The sequence below is a fragment of the Siniperca chuatsi genome, linkage group LG6 (genome assembly GCF_020085105.1).
Source record: "Siniperca chuatsi isolate FFG_IHB_CAS linkage group LG6, ASM2008510v1, whole genome shotgun sequence".
Taxonomy (NCBI): domain Eukaryota; kingdom Metazoa; phylum Chordata; class Actinopteri; order Centrarchiformes; family Sinipercidae; genus Siniperca; species Siniperca chuatsi.
This window is the reverse complement of record NC_058047.1, coordinates 18,902,614-18,926,195: the sequence shown is the minus strand read 5'-3', so window position 1 is coordinate 18,926,195 and position 23,582 is coordinate 18,902,614. Positions and strand designations below refer to the sequence as shown.

The 23,582-nt window shown below is 40.8% G+C and overlaps 4 protein-coding genes across 15 annotated transcripts in view; 2 read left to right on the top strand and 2 right to left on the bottom strand.

The window, feature by feature from the left end:
• Positions 1–325: 325 nt before the first annotated feature.
• On the bottom strand, positions 326–4,558 carry LOC122877368 (torsin-1A-interacting protein 2-like). 2 transcript variants are annotated; one of them, XM_044198831.1, is made up of 8 exons: positions 4,331–4,558; positions 3,922–4,056; positions 3,652–3,825; positions 2,934–3,038; positions 2,688–2,834; positions 2,463–2,582; positions 2,319–2,372; positions 326–2,217 (listed from the first exon to the last, which is right to left on the bottom strand). In XM_044198831.1, the coding sequence occupies exons 1-8, from the start codon at positions 4,407–4,409 to the stop codon at positions 1,430–1,432; spliced, it is 1,602 nt and encodes a 533-aa protein (XP_044054766.1). In that variant the 5' UTR covers positions 4,410–4,558; the 3' UTR covers positions 326–1,429. The 2 variants fall into 2 exon arrangements, with proteins under 2 accessions (XP_044054766.1, XP_044054767.1); XM_044198832.1 differs by having other exon boundaries at positions 2,934–3,002.
• Positions 4,559–4,601: 43 nt separating this feature from the next.
• On the top strand, positions 4,602–10,188 carry LOC122877366 (torsin-1A-interacting protein 2-like). 11 transcript variants are annotated; one of them, XM_044198827.1, is made up of 10 exons: positions 4,605–4,748; positions 5,388–5,469; positions 5,589–5,657; positions 5,759–5,839; positions 6,323–6,472; positions 6,843–6,992; positions 7,491–7,640; positions 8,010–8,159; positions 8,391–8,597; positions 8,804–10,188. In XM_044198827.1, the coding sequence occupies exons 2-10, from the start codon at positions 5,439–5,441 to the stop codon at positions 9,565–9,567; spliced, it is 1,752 nt and encodes a 583-aa protein (XP_044054762.1). In that variant the 5' UTR covers positions 4,605–4,748; positions 5,388–5,438; the 3' UTR covers positions 9,568–10,188. The 11 variants fall into 11 exon arrangements, with proteins under 11 accessions (XP_044054758.1, XP_044054757.1, XP_044054756.1 ...); XM_044198826.1 differs by having other exon boundaries at positions 4,606–4,748; positions 7,491–7,655; XM_044198825.1 differs by having other exon boundaries at positions 4,606–4,748; positions 6,323–6,487.
• Positions 10,189–10,331: 143 nt separating this feature from the next.
• Positions 10,332–19,516, top strand: olfml2ba (olfactomedin-like 2Ba). Its single transcript, XM_044200106.1, has 9 exons — positions 10,332–10,929; positions 11,051–11,314; positions 11,614–11,721; positions 13,489–13,650; positions 15,156–15,384; positions 15,871–16,850; positions 16,913–17,204; positions 18,121–18,297; positions 18,380–19,516. The coding sequence occupies exons 1-9, from the start codon at positions 10,759–10,761 to the stop codon at positions 18,991–18,993; spliced, it is 2,997 nt and encodes a 998-aa protein (XP_044056041.1). The 5' UTR covers positions 10,332–10,758; the 3' UTR covers positions 18,994–19,516.
• Positions 19,517–19,785: 269 nt separating this feature from the next.
• Positions 19,786–23,582, bottom strand: part of atf6 (activating transcription factor 6) — a 37,651-nt gene continuing 33,854 nt past the window's right edge. The window contains exon 16 of the mRNA XM_044198830.1: positions 19,786–21,906. Coding sequence (XP_044054765.1) covers positions 21,710–21,906 — 197 coding nt within the window. The 3' untranslated portion in view covers positions 19,786–21,709. The remainder of the gene's footprint in view (positions 21,907–23,582) is intronic.

Here is a 23,582-nt window from a genome sequence, read left to right as displayed (position 1 = left end):
TACAGGAAACATTTTGGACAATTGAGTTAGATTTAGATAAGTTATGTAGAGCAAATACACAGTGTCTGTTAACATCACTCAGTCATGAAATAGACGGCTACTCTACTGCTTTGTAATTTAAACCTTAAATAGTTTGACTTTAGTACTGAGTCATACCTCTTAGCCACTTAATAAATGATTGAACTCCTTGGCTATATTACACATAGAAATGTCCAAGTGCCCTCCAATTGTGTGTTATTAAGTCAACTATCACTAGTGGACTTTTCTCTACCACTGTTTCAGAAACTAAGCACACAGAGAGGAAGTACAACCTTGTGTTAGACAATTAAGTCTTCTAGTTATCAAAACTATCTTTATTGAAAAAGATCAGGTACACTCAGAACACTTTCCTGTATTTTGAAATTCAAATTTGCACGAATCAGAAAAATCTACCTGCAAGAAACCTTGTTTGGGTTCTGATGTTGTCAAGAAACAGTATCAAATGATTGATGAGTGTGTTGGTACATTTCAAATATAGTCTGATATTCTTCATGAGTGTTTAAGGCACATTTTGTGACTTGCTGGCTAATATTTAGTCAAACTATTTTTATAAATTCAAATCACTTTGTGAGAACCTGTATGTTTCTAAATTCACAATACTTAAGTATATTTCAGTGTTTTTTTGACAACAGGTGCAAAAAACAAACCTTTTTATATTCAATATATATATATACATACATACATACAGCTATCAAAAAATATTCAAATCTTGGAAAGAGACAACATATCACAAATATACATATTCAGAAAAAGAATATAAAATATGTATCTTACTAAAAGCCAGTACTCTTTATGAGATGGATAGTTCAAACAAAATCAAACATTTTTTGTGCAAAAACAAACCAATTTTGTACACAAGTAAGCCATCAGTTGTCTGGGAGATTTGATACAGAACAAGAGATATGGATTTCCTCCTAAATCAAAGATGTCCAAAAGCTGTCTAGTCCCAAAGAAGGATCCAGAGTAATCCATGCTGATCATTCACCAAAAACTCTTCTTCGATGGGAAATGTCTGTTAAAAAGCTGTTGGACAAAGCGCTGTCGCAATCAAACTATATCTTGTATATTGTGTGCTGAATCTGCATGAGAATATGCATTTCATACCCTTCTTTGGAAGTGGAATGATAGTGCAGCACCACTGTTACATCCTTATGCAAAGCCTGTACATGTATGCATATATGTAAAAACTCTGGACTGCAGCTTGAAAACAATCTCAGAGAGAGATTAATACAACCTTCAAACATTTGAACTCAAGTCTATATGTGAAATATAACAGCACACACTTTATATTTACATGTTCCTTCTCAGTTTCATAGCTCCTGCACAGTGCCAAGAAGGATCAGGCTGGTCCAAAGTGGTAACCAGACTTCCTCTTTGATGCCAGCTTGGTTCATCTGCATCCTTTATGCTCTATTTCCTTCTCAGACACCACAGGCAAGATAACATGGGAGATGCGACTCCACAGTCCACTGTACTTGTCAGCGTCCATCTCATTGAAGGCAGTTTGGTGGCTGGAGTCCACCAGCCTTTCCTTGAGATAGTCTTGCACCATCTCCTCCACTTCCTTCAGACTCTGCTCATCCCTGACCTCATCTTGAGGCAGTAGCACAGTAAACAACAAGAACACCCGCTTGTATGCAGCGTTCTCATGGTCGCAGTAGCGATAAAAAATTAGGGTGGAGCCTGGAGGCAACTCTTCGAAGCGATGAATTACAGCCACTGGTTTGTCTCCTTCAAAAGCTGCTTGCAACTGGGTGTCGATGTCCAGCTTCACCTCTTCGCTGTCCTGGCTGGCTTTACTGGCTCCATCGATGTGGAGGACCGAGGCGTTGAGGGCAGACGAGAAGGAGGAGGCGAGCCCCTGAGCCAGGCAGTGCAGTGTCTTCTCAGCCCTGTGGCCAGCAGTAAAGATAAGACTGACTGGCTCAGTAGGATGGGCTGTTTTGAGGTGCTTCCCCAGGTGGATCTTGCTCCTTTTCCACAACTCAGGCCGCTGACTGGGGAACTGAATCTCAAGAAGAGACAAGTGATCTGCAAACTTTTCTGGCTTTACAACCCCGAACGGATGCTTTCCACCACCTGTAGTCCTTTGGAGTGCAGGGATGATCTTGTATGCCAGCAAGAGAGCAGCGCTGAACAGCACCAGGAGAACCAAGCGCCAGAAATACCACATGAATCCTGAAAGGACACAAGGCAATATTCAAATGTAGTATAACAAATAATGTAGAACAAGCATATTTGGGTGTAAAGATAATGTAAGTAAAATGACTATAGCTTACCTCTAGAGGAATATCCAGAGCTTCTCTTGATAACAGCATTTTTCTTTATCCCTTCTAAAAGAGATAATCTCATTAAATCAATGTAAAAAATGTCCCAGCTACATTTGATGTTGCTACTGTAATATTTAGTTGAAGCTGCAATACCTTTTTGTTTTTGCTGAACAGTTTCTTTTTGTGTCAGAATGTTATTCACACGTTGTCGTGTTGTGTATGATTTTTCCGAGGCTGGATACCCGCTTGAGACATGGTGGTTAACTGTTATACCTAAAGATGAGACAGAAATTATTTTTAGAAATATAAATCCATTGAACAAATGCTCAATGCAACTTTCTTGATTAAAATCTGGCTGAATAAAAATTTCTCCAATACCAGAGCTCTTGGCTTTGGCCTGCATCGTCGTCTTGTACTCGGCCATGCTGGTGATCTTAGGAATCTCTACATTATGTCTGTTCGCCGGTGATCTGATTTGTGTGGCAGACTTGGTGGGGTCTACATGTCCTTTTATTGATGGTTTTACTGAAGAAAAACAAACAAAAAAACAAACAAGCCAGATTAGGACGACTATTATCCTCCCTTGATGTAATCATGCAGAATGAATCTATAGCGTTTTCCTACCTCTCTTGGTTTTCATCCAGTCTGCATCTTCATTTACAGCCTGACTGGATCGGCAGCGTTCACCAAGCACTACAAGAGGGGATAAATTCACATCTCCAAGGCCGCCTGATTTATACAGAGGGAAAACCTTGATTTAAATAAAACCACTAAACTGCCTGTGATTAGATCTGATGATGGCGAGAAGTTTGATGAATGATGCCATGTTTGTCATTTGATAGCACCTGCATGCATCAGCTGATGCATTAAAACACACACACACACACACACACACATATAGGACTGTGGATATGTCATTTTTCTGCCAAATATAATCAACAGATAGTGATACCCTAACTGAGATCTGAATTAAAAATGTAATAACACCTGCTTTGATGGACTCACAGTCCACTTCTAATAACATTGTATTATTTACAAAAATCACAAAGCATGACATGTAACCTTGGCTAGTGCTGAAAGAATTAGTCGATTAATCGGTTAGTCGATAATTCGAAAATGTATCTACAATTTTCATAATTGGTTAATCTTGTAAATTATTTATCAAGTGTGAGAATTTGCTGCCTTTCTGTGTAATTGTTATATGATATAAATTTAAATTGTTGACTATCGGTTGCATAAAACAAGCAATATGAACATGGCAGTTTTGGCTCGGGAAAATTGTAAGAGTTTATCAAATTAATAATTGAAAATATGGGCAGATTGATAGATTTGCAGCCCTAACCTTGGCATATTTTTGGTTGATGAGTGTCATGAGAGGAATCCTGCCTAGTATCCATTTCCTGGTCTTCATTTTCCTCTAGATCTTCGACTGATTCATGGACATCCATCTCATTGTCATCACCACTGCCGCCCATTGCTCCTCCAGTCTCCAGCCGCCTCTTCTTGCTAGGGGACTCTGTTTAGTGGGAAATAAAAGTCTCAGTTTTTTAATAACAGACTGAGAGTTAACTGTCGTTGTAACTAGTCAAATACTGTTAAACGGAGCATCCACCTTCATCGTCTGAGGCATTCTCCATATCTCTGGATCCATTGACAGGATTGACTTCAACAGGAGCTTGGTTTTCTGACCCTTTTTTGGTCCTCTTTAAAGGGCCCCTGGGGGTCGGCTCAAAACTCAATAACGTTACTAAATAAGGAGCAGAAAGAAATGATTAGTCAGTGAGTGTCCTCAACTGTAGACTAAATACAATACCAAATAACTCCTAACAGTTACACATTAACGTAACGTTACAGCTCATTTGCTCGCAATTTCCTAGTCTGAGGATAGTCAACACTGATAGTCAGCTAACGTTAGTTAAAGCAAAAATTCAAGGGGTTTTGTTGTTAAACTTTGAGCTAAAGTCAGCTAGCTTCGAGGGCTAAGCTAGCTAACTAGTTGTCATGATAGTCAATTTACTCACCTTTAACGCTACCTGATGACTGCCTTTTCGATCGTCTCAAGGAGCGAGACATCTTATTTTCAGAGACCCTGGAATCCATTTGTGATTAACTAACGTTAATGTTACGTTACAACTCGAGCGATGCCAAAAACACAAATCAAACAATACGACGAAACATCATGTGCGCAAACAGACAAGCAACTGACTTCCCGCAATAGTTAGGGGAAACATTTTGTGACAGGACGCCAATGGTGTCCGGAAATAAGTTCTACCACATTCAGCTATCTCCATGGAAACACGAGCACTGCTGAACGTTCCGCCCAAATATCAACGTTAGTGACCTGCAAGTGCGACACACGCAAATATAACAGACACGGTGCAAAGGAAGTGTTCGTTATTTTGGTCATATTTCACGGCGATATGATCGAGGGTGCGATCGGTAAGAATTAGTAATAAGAAGTAACGATAACCAATAAAGTTACACGAAGACAATTCTTATAGACTATAGCCATGTTTTACTTTGCTAACGTAAAGTGTTGGCTAAAATAGCATCTCTCAGCCGATTAGCTTAGCAAGCTAACTTGACTGTCAGTTAACCTGCTAGCTACTTAGCTAACCAACAATTTACGTATGATGCATTAACGTTAGCGTCGTTCCCAGTAAGGAAGTTTTGCCAGCAGCGCGTCTAACTAACTAGCGAACTAACTGCTACCATCTTCTACCATATTCCGTGTAAGTTAACGTTAGCCCCTAACGTTACATATTATTTAGGAAGCCCTGTGAAACATAAAAACAGACAATTCAATGACTCCAACTTTGAGTTTGAATAGTAACTTAATGAAACCTTGCATGTTGTCTGTTTCAAATCATTGTTAATTGAAAACTTGGGGAGTTTAGACTCCTGTTTTAATGAGTAATGAAATACCGTCTTTCAGCCCGTTGACAGGTATGCTAGCTAGATAACCTGTTTTACAACATCTCTTGGGACTTTGAACATGTGACGAGAATCTGTACAAAACTAATACATGTGCTTGTGTTTTAGCATAACAACAAATGTTATATACCATTTTTTATGCAGCTTTGAACCATCCAGTGTACCATCTTGAGTGAAGTACCCCCATCCAAAGACATGGAACAGCACGACGCCTACCAGCACAAAAGTACTGAAACACCAATGACAAAGGCTAGATATAAGCTACATTGGACTAGTATATTTACCAAACATTTACAGCAGTGGTTTAAATTTACTTGTTATGTCATTATTTACTTTTTTTGACAGATGTAAAGGGAGAAGAAACACAAGAGGAGACTGATATTGCTCTGAATGTAAAAGAGCACCACCCAGAAGGTAAAATATTCAAGCAAGCTAAATAGTTAAGTGCATCTTTACCAAATGTGTTACTGCATCTTCTGTAGTAATCAAATATGGCCTCTGTCTCACCTAATAAGATTCAGCTTCATCATCTGCATCCACAAGCAGAGAGACTAAAACCAACAATGGTGAAGACAAGGAGCAGACTGATGTTAAAAGTAAGTAAATAGATTATTATATATTGTTTCATTTCTGTCAAATAGTCTTTTATAGGCAAACATCCATGGCAAAGAAGAAATCCAAAGTGAATTTCGAAGTCATTTATTCAGTTTGGTGGTTGTTGTGTGTATGTTTCCCTTGCTCCCACGTAAGAGTATGTGTAGTGTGTACATGTATATGTAAATGTGACACAGGATGTCTTGTCTCTGCACTTAACCCAAAGTTGTTACATTTTGCTGTGTTCCTACAATAGTTTGTCAGTCTTATCTATTTTGGTATGCGTCACCTACAATTATCCTTGTAAATCTATTGTAAATGAACTTGTTAGGGCAAAAGTATGTTGAAGAAAAAGCAAATGGTTCTGACCACATACTGGATCTGGAATAGAAATTAAAATAGGTTCCTTAGAAATTGAAAATCAAACATTAGTCATTCAGTCAGACTATAACTTAGATGACACTTGATATCTGTTTTTACTACAGACAGTGAATTAGCTGAAAAGAAGAAGGCTTCTTCTCCAGATGAGGCCAGCATGCAGAATGTGGAGGGGAACAGCACCCCACCTCAGGCTGATGATGGAAGTCATGGTGACAACAGAGAGACACAGAGAAATGAGCAGCTGACCAAGACAGGTCAGGAGATTTCCAGTGAGTGTTCCTATCTAAGTGTTATGACAAGTGATTCAGATGTTATTATTCATTGTATTCACACTTTTTAAAGAGCAGGGGCAATTATATTTTACTCACTTTGGAAAAGCTTGCTACAGACCTCTAGCAAGTGTCATTTGTCTCAGTTTTAAGTAAATTATTTTTTTGTAAATTACTGCAACTAACAATTCTTTCAATGTGCGTGTGAGTATTGTTTTAAGATGGATAAAAAAAATTGTGAACCTACCCTTAATACTGTGAGATTGAAAAGGCCCTTTTTTTTTACTTAAAATGTAACTGTAGAGGCACTGATGCTTGAGCTACTGTGGAAGGTAAACTGTTCTAATTTTATCAGGAGAGTACCACACTGGGGAGAGTAAAGCACTAGAAACAACCACTCCACCGAACCCGGGTGACAGAAAGGGTGACCAAGTAGATGGACCCAAAGCTAGACATGGTGCAGAAACCCCAGGCACTAACAACATAAACACTGTAGCTAGTGACGGTGAGTCTGACATTTTTGAAATTTCAATGACTGGAGAATTTCTTTATCCTTTAGCTTTCTGCTATGGGGTGCAAACATCCATGGCGAAGAAGAAATCCAAAGTGAATTTCGAAGTCATTTATTCAGTTTGGTGGTTGTTGTGTGTATGTTTCCCTTGCTCTCACGTAAGAGTATGTGTAGTGTGTTCATGTATAGGTAAATGTGACACAGGATGTCTTGTCTCTGCACTTAACCCAAAGTTGTTACATTTTGCTGTGTTCCTACAATAGTTTGTCAGTCTTATCTATTTTGGTATGCGTCACCTACAATTATCCTTGTAAATCTATTGTAAATGAACTTGTTAGGCAAAAAGTATGTTGAAGAAAAAGCAAATGGTTCTGACCACATACTGGATCTGGAATAGAAATTAAAATAGGTTCCTTAGAAATTGAAAATCAAACATTAGTCATTCAGTCAGACTATAACTTAGATGACACTTGATATCTGTTTTTACTACAGACAGTGAATTAGCTGAAAAGAAGAAGGCTTCTTCTCCAGATGAGGCCAGCATGCAGAATGTGGAGGGGAACAGCACCCCACCTCAGGCTGATGATGGAAGTCATGGTGACAACAGAGAGACACAGAGAAATGAGCAGCTGACCAAGACAGGTCAGGAGATTTCCAGTGAGTGTTCCTATCTAAGTGTTATGACAAGTGATTCAGATGTTATTATTCATTGTATTCACACTTTTTAAAGAGCAGGGGCAATTATATTTTACTCACTTTGGAAAAGCTTGCTACAGACCTCTAGCAAGTGTCATTTGTCTCAGTTTTAAGTAAATTATTTTTTGTAAATTACTGCAACTAACAATTCTTTCAATGTGCGTGTGAGTATTGTTTTAAGATGGATAAAAAAAATTGTGAACCTACCCTTAATACTGTGAGATTGAAAAGGCCCTTTTTTTTTACTTAAAATGTAACTGTAGAGGCACTGATGCTTGAGCTATTGTGGAAGGTAAACTGTTCTAATTTTATCAGGAGAGTACCACACTGGGGAGAGTAAAGCACTAGAAACAACCACTCCACCGAACCCGGGTGACAGAAAGGATGACCAAGTAGATGGACCCAAAGCTAGACATGGTGCAGAAACCCCAGGCACTAACAACATAAACACTGTAGCTAGTGACGGTGAGTCTGACATTTTTGAAATTTCAATGACTGGAGAATTTCTTTATCCTTTAGCTTTCTGCTATGGGGTGCTGAGTTTCTGGGAGTTCCAGTCTAACACAATAGGCAGTGTTCACTGGTGGGAAGCCAGTGAGGGAGTATCAACATGTAGCTACACAAGAGACTTGCAGTGGTTGGGGTGTGTGTTTAGTTTAGTTTGTGTTAATCTGTTTTTCTCCTCCTATTGGTCAGATGACGGAAGAGGCCTGGTAAAGGTTTCAGATTCTGAGGAAGAAAAGGATATCCAGGAGAAACCAACCTCCCCACAGATAGCAGTGCCACAGCAAATCTCAGTTGAGGAAGAGAGAGATCAACAGACAGATAATGTTGAAACCATTGGCCCTACTACTGAGGAGACTACTGAACCTATAGTTCCAGTGGGTACTGGAATTTTTGGAGGTAATCTTACTTTTTCCTTATGTTTTATCATATCTTGTTTCTTTTTAGTGTCATGGTGATTACTAGCCAAGCAAATTAACGTCTCTGATTTGTCATTAAAAAAAGTAACATTGTATGTTGTGTATTACTTGATATACAATTATAAATAGCTTGTGAATTACTTATAAAGTACTGGTTGATACAACACATGTTTTTTCTCTCCATAGAACGTAAAATATACCTGATGGGTATAGGTATAGTGTTAGTTCTTGCCATCCTGGTGCAGTATCTCCTCCAACCTGAGTCTCCACCTCAGAAAAACGATACACAGCAAATAGAAATCTTCCTCAGGCAGATGGAAAAAGTGAAGACTCAGTTCCCTAACCAGCGTGCTGAGCTCTGGATTAGGAGCAAGATCCACCTGCTGAGGCACCTCCGGGCAGCCCAGCCCACAGAGCCAGTCAGTCTGATCCTGACTGCGGGCCTCAAAGCTGAGAAGACACTGCACTGCCTGGCTCAGAGTCTGGCCTCCGCCTTCTCTTCTGCCCTCAACGCCTCCGTCCTCCACATCGATGGAGCCAGCAAAGCCAGCCAGGACAGCGATGAGGTCAAACTGGACATAGACAACCAGTTGCAGGGAGCTTTCGAAGGAGACAAACCCGTGGCTGTCATTCACCGCTTCGAGGAGCTGCCTCCAGGCTCCACCCTGATCTTTTATCGCTACTGTGACCATGAGAACGCCGCCTACAAGAAGACTTGTCTGATGTTCACAGTACTGCTGGGGGAAGAAGAGGAGATTCCTGCCAACAGTCATTTGAGTATTGTGGAGGAGATGGTGGACGACCATCTTCAGAAGAAGTTCCTCTCTGGTGACCATCCTATATCTTTTGACAGGATGGACCTTAACAAGTATGGTGGACTATGGAGTCGTATTTCTCACCTCATCCTTCCTGTGGCAGCAGAGGAAAGGATTGAACATGAAGGATGCTAGGGGACATAAATAATCACTTTTGCACTAAACTACGACCTACCTATCAGATTTCTGACTGGGTGACTTACTAGTCATTCTGAGGCTAGTAGCAATGGTTTTAAAGACTCAAAGGTTTCTTACATATATCGATGCTCACTACAGATGAAGGCATCAGATTATGCTATGGGATATTTGTAAGACTTTCTGTGGACAATTGTCAAGAAAAAATGTTTGACAAAAAGGCTGTGGTGCTTGATTGTTCATGTTTATAATTATGGAGAAATTGCAAAATGAAAGCGATTCAATTGGGGGCTTTGTGGATTTGATGGTGTGTGCAATTTTGATGGTAACTGCTGCAATTTGTGTACTTTTAAAATGTTATTTCATGTAAGACTTGATTGTTTTCCTATGGATAATCACCAAGAGCTACAAGGCAGAACTGTTCTTTTGGTATCACAACACAGGGTTTTTTATTTTTATGACAAATTTCTTTTCTGGATTCTCAAACCTACAGGGCACCATGTGCCTTAATTAAACTTTTCTACATACATATACGTGTATGGCACTACAGGAAGAAGTTAATAAATAAATAACTGCATAAATTGAATGTGCCTTAAAGTACAAATAAACAAGTCAATCTCAGTGCTTTATTTGTTGTCATTGGAGTGAACCCTGCTGCGGCTAGAGGGCAGCAAAACCACAGCTGACGGTGGGCTGCTGTGAGGTGACTGAGGAGCATCAAATCAATTCGGAACGGGCTGCTACTTTGTATTTGACCTCGAAATATGTTTTACAACTCATAATAGCATGATTTTAAAGATTAGACTGAAGCTCTCAGTGACTTTGTTTTAGTCATGACTATTAATTGTGCTGCACATCATGTTTGAGAAGTCGTCTGAAGCAGTTCAACTCCTCCTCGCCAGTTCGCTCAGGTCCGCCTCCTGTTAGCGCAGCTCCAGCAGCAGCTGCCGGCTGCTCCCTCAGAGTGCACGGTTTCTCCACACTCGCAGTAGCCCGCGTTCGCTGTGACAATGAAAAAGATGACATCGCGCTATAAACCTTAATCTCGCTATCTGATTACACCTCTCTAATTTTGGAGCCAGAAGCAGGCTATGACATTTACTTGGCAGCTAAATTAATTGGTGACAGGCTGTGCCTGCTAACATACTTGCAACATTATTTGTCTTTTCGGCGCTCTGTGAGCCTCACAACATGTATAAGTTATGCATTGTCTTCGTGATGTGCTGCTGTGCGCTTTTTCCACGCGGCTCTGCGGCGCCAAAGACCTGGGGGGAAGATCCCAGGTCACAACTTGAGAGCAAAGCAGAGCAAACTGACAGGCTGCAGGAGGAGACGGATGGCCAGGAGAGCATCCTCTCTAAGGTAGGAGGAAATATCCCTTTACTTTGTATGTTTTATGGACATTCCATCATTTCGTGAGTAAAAATTCAAACGTTTTTGATTGAGCGTGGTGGAAAATACATCCGTCCTCTTTTCTTTGTAGCTGCTGGGTGATTATGACAAAGTGAAAGCACTCTCGGAAGGCTCTGACTGTCGGTGTAAATGTGTTGTCAGACCCCTGAGCAGGAGCGCCTGCCGGCGGATAGAAGAGGGGAGCGCCGCTGCGCAGGACTTCTACACTGTGGAGACTATAACATCTGGACCAGAGTGCAAGTGCGCCTGCATCGCTCCTCCGTCAGCAGTCAACCCATGCGAGGGAGAGTACAGGCTGAAAAAACTTAGGGAAGCTGGAAAAGAGAATGTCAAGGTGAAGTGTCACCCTATTCGTTTTCCATGCATACTAGAGCCTCCAATACACATAAGTCCCATTTGCTCCAGTGCCAGTAGGCTAAAGGTCTGCTGTCTTGCTCGCCTGTTGATTTCTAGAGAGGCCTGGATCACTGGGGCCATGGATATCACACTTTATCAAATTCAGGGAAGGATAGCCCCACATTTTATCCACAAACAGAGACTCAGAATGTGGATGGGCTGGGGATAGGCCTGTTTTACACATGGCATGTCTTGAATTGGTGAACCCTTTTGACGGAATCCACTTGATCATTCCAGCTGTCCACCATCCTTGAGCTGCTGGAGGGCTCCTTCTATGGCATGGATCTACTGAAGCTGCACTCCGTTACCAATAAGCTCCTGGATCGTGTGGAACACATTGAAAAGGTACAGGAACAGTGTACCTTTTTTGTTTGTTGTGTTGTTGCAAAGATGAATACAAATATGTGGGTATAACATAAGCACAAACTGGTGGTAGCAGATGTGTTTGTATTGGTGGCTTCTGGATTCAGTGGGTTCATGAAAACACACTCTTTGGGCTAGTTTTCAGATTTATTAGGGGCTGGACCTGGAAGGAGTGTTCCGGCCTTCCATCACATGTTGAAGTTTATCTGAGTATTGAACCCTTCTTAAAAATAGCTGACTGACCTGTTTTAATGGGCCAACAAAATACCTTTTTGGCCTTTTCCCCCCATTGATATATTAGTAAATTACATTAGAATTTAAATAAATCATTAAAGGGGGAACATATTAACCAAATGTTTATTAAATTATGTAGAACAGTATTCTTTAGCTAACTAAATGTGTCAGTTCAAATGAAATGGCTTACAGCTTTACAGTATGAATTCTTTAATGTGAGGATGTGTTCAGTCAGGAGATTAACAGCAATAAAGAAGTTGCCTTTCAACAATTGTTATACTGGAATTTGATCAGAAGTCTCAGAAGTGTCATAAAGTTGTCCCGCCCAAACAGGTGCAACAAAACTAAGTGGGGGAGTTACATGCCCACACAGAGAAGAGTCTAATTATTATCATTATTATTATTATTCAGATATAATCCAAATATCTAAAAACACCTGTGTGAATGTACCATGGGTGTGTTATTAGTCATTGAATAAAAAAAAGTCCAAAATAATCTTGATTGGAACAACTTGCAATGACTGGATTTGAAGACCTTACATACATACACTTTTTAGGGTTTTATTTCACGACTATTAACAGCAGCTGGCTGAGACTTGAGCTGGCTCAATCAATCATGGCTTTCAATCTTATCTATTATTGCCCCCAAAAAATGTTTGTGTGTGTAACTCACTGTGGGTACTGAATCACTGAGTGAATTGGGTCACTGATCGAATGAACATTTATTTGATGTTACAGTGACCTGCGGGACACGTGATAACAGCGTCACATACAATATATACCTGTATCTGCCTGACATTAAGAAAGTTGTGGTGTACAAACTGTAAGAGCAATGCATTTGCTTCTGAAATGACCCTTTTCACAGAGTTGTCTTGGCATGGAAAACACAGCTGCAGTTCATGAAATGAATATGTAAATCAAGCGTATCCATTATTGATTTTATTAGTCTCAGCTGTGTCCTGGTATGACACGTGAAAAAGTCAACTGTGGAGACGTGGAAGTGTAGTGACACCACTAACAGTTAGTGAGCAGAGATGATCATTGCATTTTAGGAGGGCAGTCTTGGAAGTGTAAGGGAGATGAGCATCTAGTGCACTGAAACCGTTTAGCATAGAAGATATATTGACATGCCACAATAAGAAAGGCACAGGTAAAAATAAAATGAATGATGGCTGAATTCCATTTAGCGCCTTTAATTTCAGGGTCCTGGTATTGAGCATGCTGGCTCACTGTCGCACTGTCATGGCTTACTGGGACACTTGACTAGAACGGAGTGATCTTTCATGTTATTAGTAAAACCTGTTCTTTTCCTGATATGACAATGTCAAAATGTCTGCTGCGAAAAAAAGGCCTATTAATAATTCAAGACAGATAACTCCACTGGAACTTTTCCTTTCTTTTTCCTTCTGTTAGTGATTATGACTGCTGGTGATAGCAGCATATTTTCCATTAAAAACATTCACAGCATTTGTTCTTTTTTCGGTTAATATCTTGATTTGTCCATCACTGCATGAAGACGGTGTCTCTGAACCACGCCACGGATGAGGTGAAGCCCAAGGAGAGCCCTCCGATCCAGGCAGATGTGACTGAAAGCCCCCCCACCTCTCCTCCCCACCGGCATCAGGACAAGAGGAGACTCAGTGAGGTCAGCAGCGCCGCATCATATAAAAACCCAGAGGTAAGTGACCGATTAACAGGGTTAACAGATGGGGTCAGTAACGTTGAGGTAAAGAAAGGGGCTAAGCTATTTTACTGTACTATAATAACAGTAATAACTACATCACTATGTACTTAAAGTAATTAACTTATAAATACTACATAATTACTGTACCTGTTACTACAATATTGCTTGGTACTTATGTGAGGTAATTACCAAGAAGTCCACTAGAATTATCTAGTAAATACTGAGTAAATATTGTGCTGCAAATTGAATAGCATATTTTTCCACACATTAAATTACACTAGTGTGTTAAAATTTACTGTGATGTAGTACTTGGATGAATTAATAGCAGCTTAAAAAAGTTGCTAAACTTATTCATGGTAAGACTTTATAATTCTATCCTGTGTAACATCCATCAATATTGTCACATTGTGAGACAAATCCTGATATGCAGTGTTGTATATTTAAAGCAGTTGTGATTGGATTCACATGTTGCTGCTCAGACTGATGAAGCATTATAAAGTCTTGAACACATAATTGTTCCTTCAAAACAACAGGAACAATTACGTGTTCTTTCCACAAACTCCTTTATAAAATCATCGTCTCTATGATAAAGGACCAAAAATGTGTAAAAGAGTTAATGAGGTAATTGGAGGGTTTGGCAGACCCAGTGGACGACCTCAGACCAGTGACTGGAGAGCCTGTCCAGCAGTGTTGGGTTGGACCTGGGCTTCACATGCAAGTGATTCACTCGGTTAATATGTTTCGCAAGAGCATTTGTAAGAACCATAAAACAAGGTTATTAATGAAAACTGAAACTAAAATGAAACTAAATCAAATCTTTTGATTAAAGGTTTCCTCTGTATTTAAGGAAAATTCAGGTTTACGGCAACTTGGGTCGCACTCATCATTTCCATCAGTAATAATAACATTGTACTCACTTATTTAATTGCTGAGATCTGTGAATGTGGCTACAGAACTTTAAAAGAAGTCCAACAGTGCAGATTATCATACTTGTTTTAAACAAACCCCAGGTTAACCAAACTTATTTGGAAGAGAAAATTAAGGTAAACGGTAAAGATATTACTCAAAATGTCCATTGTAAACATCAATCACAGTTTATAGACTGACTTCCTGGTTTAGCTTTGAGCTACTGTTCTTGCCGCAGTTGTGCGCACACACAGTTTCCTTTTATCACCTATATTTTGGGTGTGCAATGGCTGTATAATTTCCTGTCAGTACTAAATAGTAAAATGCAATTACTTGCCAAAAAAAGTGAATTGTCAACATTGTAGTATTAGTATATTTAATTGTGACACTCTCTTAATCTTGTTTTAACCCCCCCCCAATATTCTTGCCACAGAAAGAGCTCCAAGTCAGCTCTCTGAGCACTAAAACTCTTTAGTAAAATCTCTGTCTTGTTGATTACATATTGGGACAATATTGTGTATTGATCTCAGCCTACTGCATGGTTTATGTTTTTGCTTCAAAGAAGTTTTGTGTATCCATGTGTCCACTAACAGGACAAGTATGAGGAGAAGTTTATTGGGGAAAATCCATCCTTCCTACAGACAGATGGTTCTGCTCAGATCATTGAGGTCAAACCTCAGGTGACTCTGACAAGCGTGGCTAACAAGGAGGCTTCTCAGGTGTCGAAGATTGGTCCCAACGGAATGATCATCAGAGGAATGACTTTTTATAAATCTGAGCCAGATCCGATGGTGGCGGATGATGGGGAGCCTGGAGAGAACTGTAAGTGCAAACCCTCAGTCAGCTTTAAGGGTAGCAGGAGAGAAAAAACTATAAAAATAAAAATCTGAAATCTGTACATTACAGTGGGGCGATAATCAGGTGATCATCCAATTCACAGCTGTGCTTACCTTCAACTTTTCCTTATACGTCCACTCTGCTAACCATGAAACAGGATAAGTGGTTTGGATGGACAATCATATTACATTACTTGATGTCAGAACATTGAAAGAAAAAAAAAGCTTAGTGCTTACCTGCGCTGCCTGTCAGGATCATCTGTGAGCTTCTCTCTCAGCTGTTGTGGCCACTGCCAAAATGTTACAAATGAGTTTGATTCTGTGGCTTCTACTGTTTTTTGCACTGCGAGTTCGGAGACAACTTAATTTTGATGGTATTGGATAATTAAAAAAAAAAACAACTTGCCATCATTTCACATTTTCTCATGGCGCGCAGATTATTTGACGAAATCTTTTCCTTTCCCTTTTTTAGTTTTTGAGTATCATGGATTAAGTGGCGATGGCCCAGTGAACCCGTTCGTTGAAGAGAATCTTCTACAACACAGAGCCTCTCGCCCCAGGACGAGGGCGGGACCAAGTTCATTTCGACCAAAGACGACAGATCCTTTGCACGATTCCAAGACCAGCCAATCAACAAAATCGAAAGAAACTGAGCCCTCCTCAAAAACTCATAACGAGTTCATCAATGCCATTGGAACCACATCAGTGGATGTGTCTGCAGATGTACAGAGTGACACACCCATCACGTTTGAACCAATTTCTACCACACAAAAAACCAGGACCACAGGCACGGCACCTCAGACTACTGAGATAGTCACCGCTGGAATCACTAAGTGGCCAGTCCCTTTGATGGCTGAACCAGCTGGCACTTCTTTAAGCGTCACTGCCAAGGAAACAACCAAAACTACAATGAACACAACACAACCCTCTGAAAATACAGCCACAAAGGAAATCCTACTAGATTTCACAACAAGAAATATACCAAGCACCATGATGGAAACCTCTACTCCTTTGGTGAAAGACCAAATGCAAACCATACCTGGCAGTACTGCAGCTCATTCAAGCACACTTGCACCAAATCCAGCCACAGAGGCTTCAACTACCAGGCCAGCTTCCACTATGACCATCACAACCCATGCTGCCCTGACCTCAGCACCAATACACCCCGCAACAGCTACCTCCACACAGGCTGCTACCACAATAACAGGAGAGGAAACTGAATCCACCATCTTTTCAGGCTCGATTTTGCCTCCTACCACACAGAGACTGATCACTTTGTCTCCCCACACTTCAGTGTCTTTCACCACACCTGTGACTACCTCTTCTTCAGCCACCGCTGCCACCGCTGCCGCCACCACCACTGCCGCCGCCGCTGCCGCCACCACCGCTGCCACCGCCGCCGCCGCCGCCGCCGCCGCCGCCGCCGCCGCCGCCGCTGCCGCCACCGCCGCCGCCGCCGCCCGCCGCTGCCGCCGCCGCCACCGCCGCCGCCGCCACCACCGCTGCCGCCACCACCGCTGCCGCCGCCACCACCGCTGCCGCCACCACCGCTGCCGCAACCACCGCTGCCGCCGCCGCCACCGCTGCCGCCACCACCGCTGCCACCGCCGCCACCGCTGCCGCCGCCACCACTGCCACCGTCGCCACCCACCACCACCACCACCACCACCACTACCACTACCAGGCAGGCTGCTCAAGTCAAACGGAAATACAAAATCAGCTGGGATGAGGAAGAGGGGGAGGAGGGACACCCGGAATTAGACGAGCCTATGCAAAGGCAGGAGGAATCTACTTCAAGAAAACCTGGTAAGTTGAGGCTATATGTCGAATGAGGGGAAGACCGCTAATGTTAAGCAGGTACAATGTTTACCATGTTCCCCATCTTAGTTTAGCATGCTAGCATACTAATCACCACTATTCACAAAGTACAGCTGAGGCTGATGGGAATACCGTTAGTCAGGGGATCACCAAAGTCAGTGGGCTTCATCCTCTGGGGCCCATGAATGTCTGAACAAAATTTCATGGCAATCCATCCAATTGTTGTTGAGATATTTCGGTGAGGACCAAAGTGTTGGACTGACTGACCAAGTAACCGACAGACCAACACTGCCATCCCAAGAGCCACACTGCTAGAGTGGTTAAAAAACACCTTAGCAAGTACTTATAAGAGCTAAACACCAAAGATATTGCCAAAAAAGAAAATATCCTGTGATTTGTCTTGTTAATATTTGCTGTATCATAGAAAAGGTTTCAGTCGTAGTCATTCAGTCGGTTTCAGTCGGAAGTCATTCTCAATTGTGGTCCACAATTGAGAATGACTTCCGGATGGGAGCCGAAACGTCTTGATTCTGAAAACAGTGTCCAGATGACTACGACTGAAACCTTTTCTATGATAGAACACTCCTGGACGAATGAGGGACTACACCGTCTTAATATTTGCTGTAATTAGTTAGAAATACCAAATGGAAAGGACTGACATCATGCCTTAACTCTTTTCATATTCTTATGATAAATGTAATTTAGAAAAATATTAAATTGATATTGTTCTATGAATCTCTAAACTTTGTATTACAGTGCTCAGTCCTTAGTGGCAACCTCACCCTTTCCGTGATTCAAGCTGGTTAAAACAAAAGCCTCTAATTATTTTCAGACTCTTTGACGTAGGTCTGGATAAAGTCAAACTGCTTCTAAATCCCCACTCATAGCTCTGACTCTTTCACAGGGGAGTGTAAGGACACTTTGGCAACAATCTCAGAGCCAGTAACCCACAACACCTATGGCAGGAATGAAGGAGCATGGATGAAGGATCCAAAGTCTGATAATAACAAAATTTATGTCACAAACTTCTACTACGGGAATAACCTTGTGGAGTTCCGCAACTTGGAGGTTTTCAAAGCAGGTAAGTAGTCACTAAATTACTTTTTGTTTTCCTTTTACTTTGATGAATCTCATGCTTCTCCATTCTTCTTTATCCTTCTTAGGCCGTTTTACCAACTCATACAAGCTTCCTTACCACTGGATTGGCACAGGCCATGTGGTCTACGATGGGGCTTTTTACTACAACCGTGCCTTCTCCCGAGACATCATCAAGTATGACCTGCGTCAGCGTTATGTGGCTGCCTGGACCTTGCTGCATGATGCTCTGTTCGAGGAGGCGTCATCACCATGGGAGTGGCGCAGCCACTCGGACGTCAACTTTGCAGTGGACGAGAGTGGCCTGTGGATCATCTACCCGGCACTGGATGATGAGGGCTTCTTACAAGAGGTGATAGTTCTGAGTCGGCTGAACCCCTCAGACCTCAGCATGCAGAGGGAGACCACCTGGAGAACCGGGCTCAGGAGAAACCACTACGGGAACTGCTTCATCGTGTGCGGCGTCCTGTACGCTGTTGACAGCTACAACCAAAGGCACGCCAACCTGGAATACGCCTTCGACACGCACACAAACACTCAGATGACTCCCAGAATGCCCTTCACCAACAACTATTCCTACACCACACAGATTGACTATAATCCCAAAGAGAGTGTTTTGTATGCGTGGGACAACGGACACCAAGTCACATACAACATTAAGTTTGCCTATGTAGACCCTTAGTAAGGGTTTGACAGTAGTTATTTTAAAAACTTAATTCTATGTTTTGAATGGATTGTAGATCAGTCCACATGGCCTTCAGTATGGAGACAAATGGGGGCCAAATGTACTTCAGTATATTGTGACTAAACTGTTTTGTTCTTATCAAGATCTTTTTAATTTTTACCTGCAATAAATGAAACGATGAGCCTGATTCCTCACTCAACACATCAAGTTATACTGTATATATTGTATACTGTAAAAGCCCTATGAGATAAATGAATGTAGATAGGATAAGTTCATGTCTTGGATCAAATAACACTTTAACAATTCACATAAAAGAACAAGTTCATAGACGCATACTCTTGGAAGAAATCCCCAAAGTATGTGGACAAATAACTTTTTCCTGTTTTATACACATTATTTTGCATTACATTTCTCTTAATATCACAGGTAATGCTGTTGACCTTTGTCTTGTGAAAGCACTTACTCCCTCCAGACTGTCAGACTGTGTAGGAGACTACAATAAAGTTCGGAAATACTAACAGAAAACGTCTTCTTTGTATGGCTAATCACAGTTAAAGTGGCTTTAATTACAGCTTATGAGTGTCAATTTAACTGGACGACTGTGAGGATAGAAGACAGCCAAGCAGTAAAAAAAGAGTAGAAAGAAAAACCATAAATACAGAAAATGATTGTTCAAGCCTGTAAATTTATTGTTACTGGATGTAAATTGAGTTATTGTGAAAGAAAATATCCAGGAACAGTCAATCTATTTAGGATTTCCCCCAACAGCCTGAAGGATGCACACAAAGGTGTAGTTAGAAAAAATCCAGTGTTTATTTTGGTTTATGCACATAGTAGAATACAAAAAACAAAACATCGCAAGTTTTTAATTGTACTCTTGCTTTGTCCCAACAGTAAGTACTGGGATGCAGTGAAAACATCGTGGTAAATCAAATATATTCTTGAAACTAAAAGGGAAAAAAATACACACGGATGGCCTGGCTTAAGAAAACAAAAGGGCATGTTTTTTTTTTAACAATTTTTATGGGCATCTGTTGAGCTGAAACATAACCATCTGTACAATCATGTAGCTAAAAGAAATGCACTTTCAGACACAGAAGTATAGTACATTGTTTTAACAACATTAACAAAAACTGACTATGAGCAAAAGTTACAAATTCTGATGATGTATAATTTCTTATTTAATATCAATTTTACCCCCTATTACCGGTAGTCAAAACAAGGTTACAGACACATTAATGTAAGGCATTTAAAGCCAGGACTGATCTTTCCAGGTTCTGCATTTATAGTGCAAATTTTTATTACAACAAATTAGTATTAAAAACTATCAGATAATACAACTACATCACAGTTTTTAAAAAAGAATTTCCAGTTGGTTGCAATTTAAATACAGGTTTAAGTGCACCAAATAAATGTGCAATTTAGCCTGTGGACGAGAAGTCAGGACTTAAGGTTTTTCACCAGTGGTTACATGTCAAACATCGGCCTTTTTAGCTCAACTGTAGGGGTTTCAAATTTGATGAAGATATATTTTTCTGGGATAAAAATCTCAGGATGTCCACCACTGACACTAAAGAAATCTCCTAGTGCTAACATTTACATTATGTTTCCTCAATATCCACCATTTATTATTGTGTATACCATATGTCATTTAGTTTAATGTAGTCAGTTTAATTAAAAAGTTCCTGGAAAGCATAACCAGACAGAGAAAACAAAAATCAATAAATCTTGACAGAAGAAAGTTTTGACAGCAGAAATGAGTGAATTGCATCACACCACAGTAGTTGGCATTACTGTTACATAATAATACAAATAAATACACTATGTAAAGTATCTGAATCTGTTCATCAATATAACAGAAGTCCAAAAATTAAGAACCGAAATCCTTCATCAATACAATGGTAAAAACAGCACCTGAAATCCTTAAATTAATGGAAACCAGCCAACAACAGTGGTTATCCTGCTAGCTTTCACGGGTCACCTGACTGCCTGAGTTTACTGAATGCCTCTATTGCTGCATGTAATCAATCTGGCATCTCTTACTATTTCACAAATAAAATTAGCTTTATTTAGGGAGGCAAACAGACTACAAATGACTAAGAGAGCTCCATTTTGAAGCTAAGATACAAACACAGAATTTGTTGTGCTTCTAAACACTGATATCACAAATGACTTTTTCCTGTATTTAATTAGGCAAGTTCCCTGTGAGATTAATCTTAGGTGTATTATCATTTTCAGTTTTCTCCTCTGGCTTTGCAGCTTGTCCCGAAATTAAGAACCACAAAAGAAACAGCAGACTTGAGAAGAGCTGCTATGGGGTAAAAGTATTTGTGTTATGACGGGGTGACTCAGGGTTCAATGCTCTGCCCCCTGCCGCTAAGCAATTACCCTTATGTGGGGCGTCTGGGGTTACAGGGAGAAGTCAGTGTTGCCACACAAGGAGCTAGCGTCTGCTCGGACCCTATTACAGACTACCTCCAGATATCAGCCCTAATAAAGAATGTGGCTGACTGGTGCTGACAATTTGAGCTACCTTTGTATTGTAATGATTTGATTTCATTCAAAACTAAATCACAATCATGAAGTCAGTGGGAGTACACCAGATTTAAAATATACTTCGTCACACAAAAAAAAAGTTAAGTAAGGTCGTATGTTCTGTTTTGTCTTCATGGGTTTTGTTGAGTTAAAAATAATACAGGTGCTGCTGGTGATCTTAAGCCGACCCCATTAGCACACCGACAGGAGGTGCGGCCTGGTTGTCGGTTGCAGAGTGCTGGTAAAACGTGTCCGTGTGGTTGACCCGGAGCAAAGGTGGGATGGTGGAAGACCTGATGTGGAGGATCCTCGTGTCCGTTACTTCACAGTCAATTTGCATCATCACCTCGTACTGTTTGTCCCTTATGATGCTGTCTGTAATGGCAGAAAAGGAAGCGGAAGATTTTTAGTTCTCGATGCGTCAATAAATGCATAAATGAATAAGTTACTGATGAATGAACTGCAGATGAATTTATGTATTTGCTCTATCACAGCAAAAGCTTTAATCAACTCAAGACACTAATAGTGCTCGCCAAACTGCCAAACTGTATTCATCATCATTGTTACTGGCAGGTTTTTTGTCATACTTGCAGAAAGAAATGATGAGAGTATTTATTTTATTTTGGGAGTATAAAGGAGTATTGTTTTGAGGCAGTTGGGGGGCTGAGAACCACAGCGAGTACGGGTGGAGGCCGGGTTACAGATGGAGTCCAGAGGTGAGTCACATACTGGATTTCTCCCTTTTCTCCCTCATAGAGATAAACTAAACAGCTATAAACAAGAGCAGGACATGCAAATTTGAGAGGAACGAAAGAAAGAACTCTGGCAATAATGAGGGAGAGAGAAAAAACGAGCGATCACTGATGATGAGTCAGGATCCTTCAGGCTCCTTGTCGCGTTCAGAGAAGAAAAGAAGAAACTCTGTCTGAGGGACTGAGGGACAGAAAAGTGATTAATATTGATGAGTCAGGCTATTGTTTTTGAAAAAAACCCCAGAGACGGCAACACACCGCAGATGGTGTACAATACGATGTTAAACACAAAGCTTGTTATCAAAGATAACTAAATTTTTACAAGGTCATCCTGAGGTTTGACCTACAAAGTGATTGCTCTGGCTTTATCTGGGGAAATTCAACTTTGGAAAAAGATCCTGGACATGAGACAGCGGTGTGGTTTATGGTTTGTGGTCTCCCACAGCCTGACTTTGCTCAGCCTGGGGGAAGAACATCCTTTAAAATGGACATGCTTGTAAAATTCTTTGCTAGAAAAAGCTATTAACAACATGTTGAGGCTCCCTTGTGTATTTATATTAACAGACAACGTAAAAACTTGTGGCTTCCTTTGTATGTGAGATGAGAGAGTTGAGATGATACCAACATTCATATGGAGCAAACAAGCCAAACACACCTCAGTCAGTTTTAGTGCACTCATATATGACCCAGAAATGGAGCTGTAGGCATCTTTAAAATGCCTGAGAGCGCTGCAAGTTGTTTAAAAGCTGCAGTCTTTTTCCACACACCTGTGCAAGACATCAGCTTCTTCTGCAGGATTTCCACAGGTGTATACTTTAGACGCAGAGGGAGTTTATCAGATCGTACTGTGACAATAAAATAGCCACTTCTGCAGCCGGAAGACTCCATGGATGTTCATATCATTAGATGGTTAGTAGATGTAATGCTGAGTATGACTTCATCTGCTGCTGAACTTCCTCTTTTGCACCTGCAGTGAAACTGGAACTTTTGGCTTCAGTGTTTGGACAGACGTCTCTGGAAATCATCCTCTGGGTTAGGATTTTGCTCTTTGTCACGCTATGTCTATGTCAAATTAGGCTTCTGCCTGAAAGCGAACTGGAAAAGTTATTCTCAGTTTATCTCCATATAGCTTGATGATATCACAACTGATTTTTTTCCCGCCTTGGTTCAAGGTCCTGTCATTACTGCACAGTCAAGTGCAGTAATGTGGATTCTGTTGAGTTCAAAATAAACTGCTCTGACATTACTAGCACTTAGCTAATTTCATTCCAGTAATACATATAAGATCAACAGATAGGC

Coding starts and splice junctions, on each gene's coding strand:
- LOC122877368 (XM_044198831.1), bottom strand. CDS start 4,409: ATGGATTCCAGGGTCTCTGAAAATAAGATGTCTCGCTCCTTGAGACGA. Junction 2,835..2,933: donor CTGGATGAAAACCAAGAGAG/GTAGGAAAACGC, acceptor GTTTTTCTTCAG/TAAAACCATCAATAAAAGGA. Junction 2,218..2,318: donor CTCTGGATATTCCTCTAGAG/GTAAGCTATAGT, acceptor GTGTCCTTTCAG/GATTCATGTGGTATTTCTGG.
- LOC122877366 (XM_044198819.1), top strand. CDS start 5,439: ATGGAACAGCACGACGCCTACCAGCACAAAA. Junction 5,840..6,322: donor GGAGCAGACTGATGTTAAAA/GTAAGTAAATAG, acceptor TTTTTACTACAG/ACAGTGAATTAGCTGAAAAG. Junction 6,993..7,490: donor AAACACTGTAGCTAGTGACG/GTGAGTCTGACA, acceptor TTTTTACTACAG/ACAGTGAATTAGCTGAAAAG.
- olfml2ba (XM_044200106.1), top strand. CDS start 10,759: ATGTATAAGTTATGCATTGTCTTCGTGATGTGCTGCTGTGCGCTTTTT. Junction 13,651..15,155: donor CATCATATAAAAACCCAGAG/GTAAGTGACCGA, acceptor GTCCACTAACAG/GACAAGTATGAGGAGAAGTT. Junction 17,205..18,120: donor ATCTACTTCAAGAAAACCTG/GTAAGTTGAGGC, acceptor ACTCTTTCACAG/GGGAGTGTAAGGACACTTTG.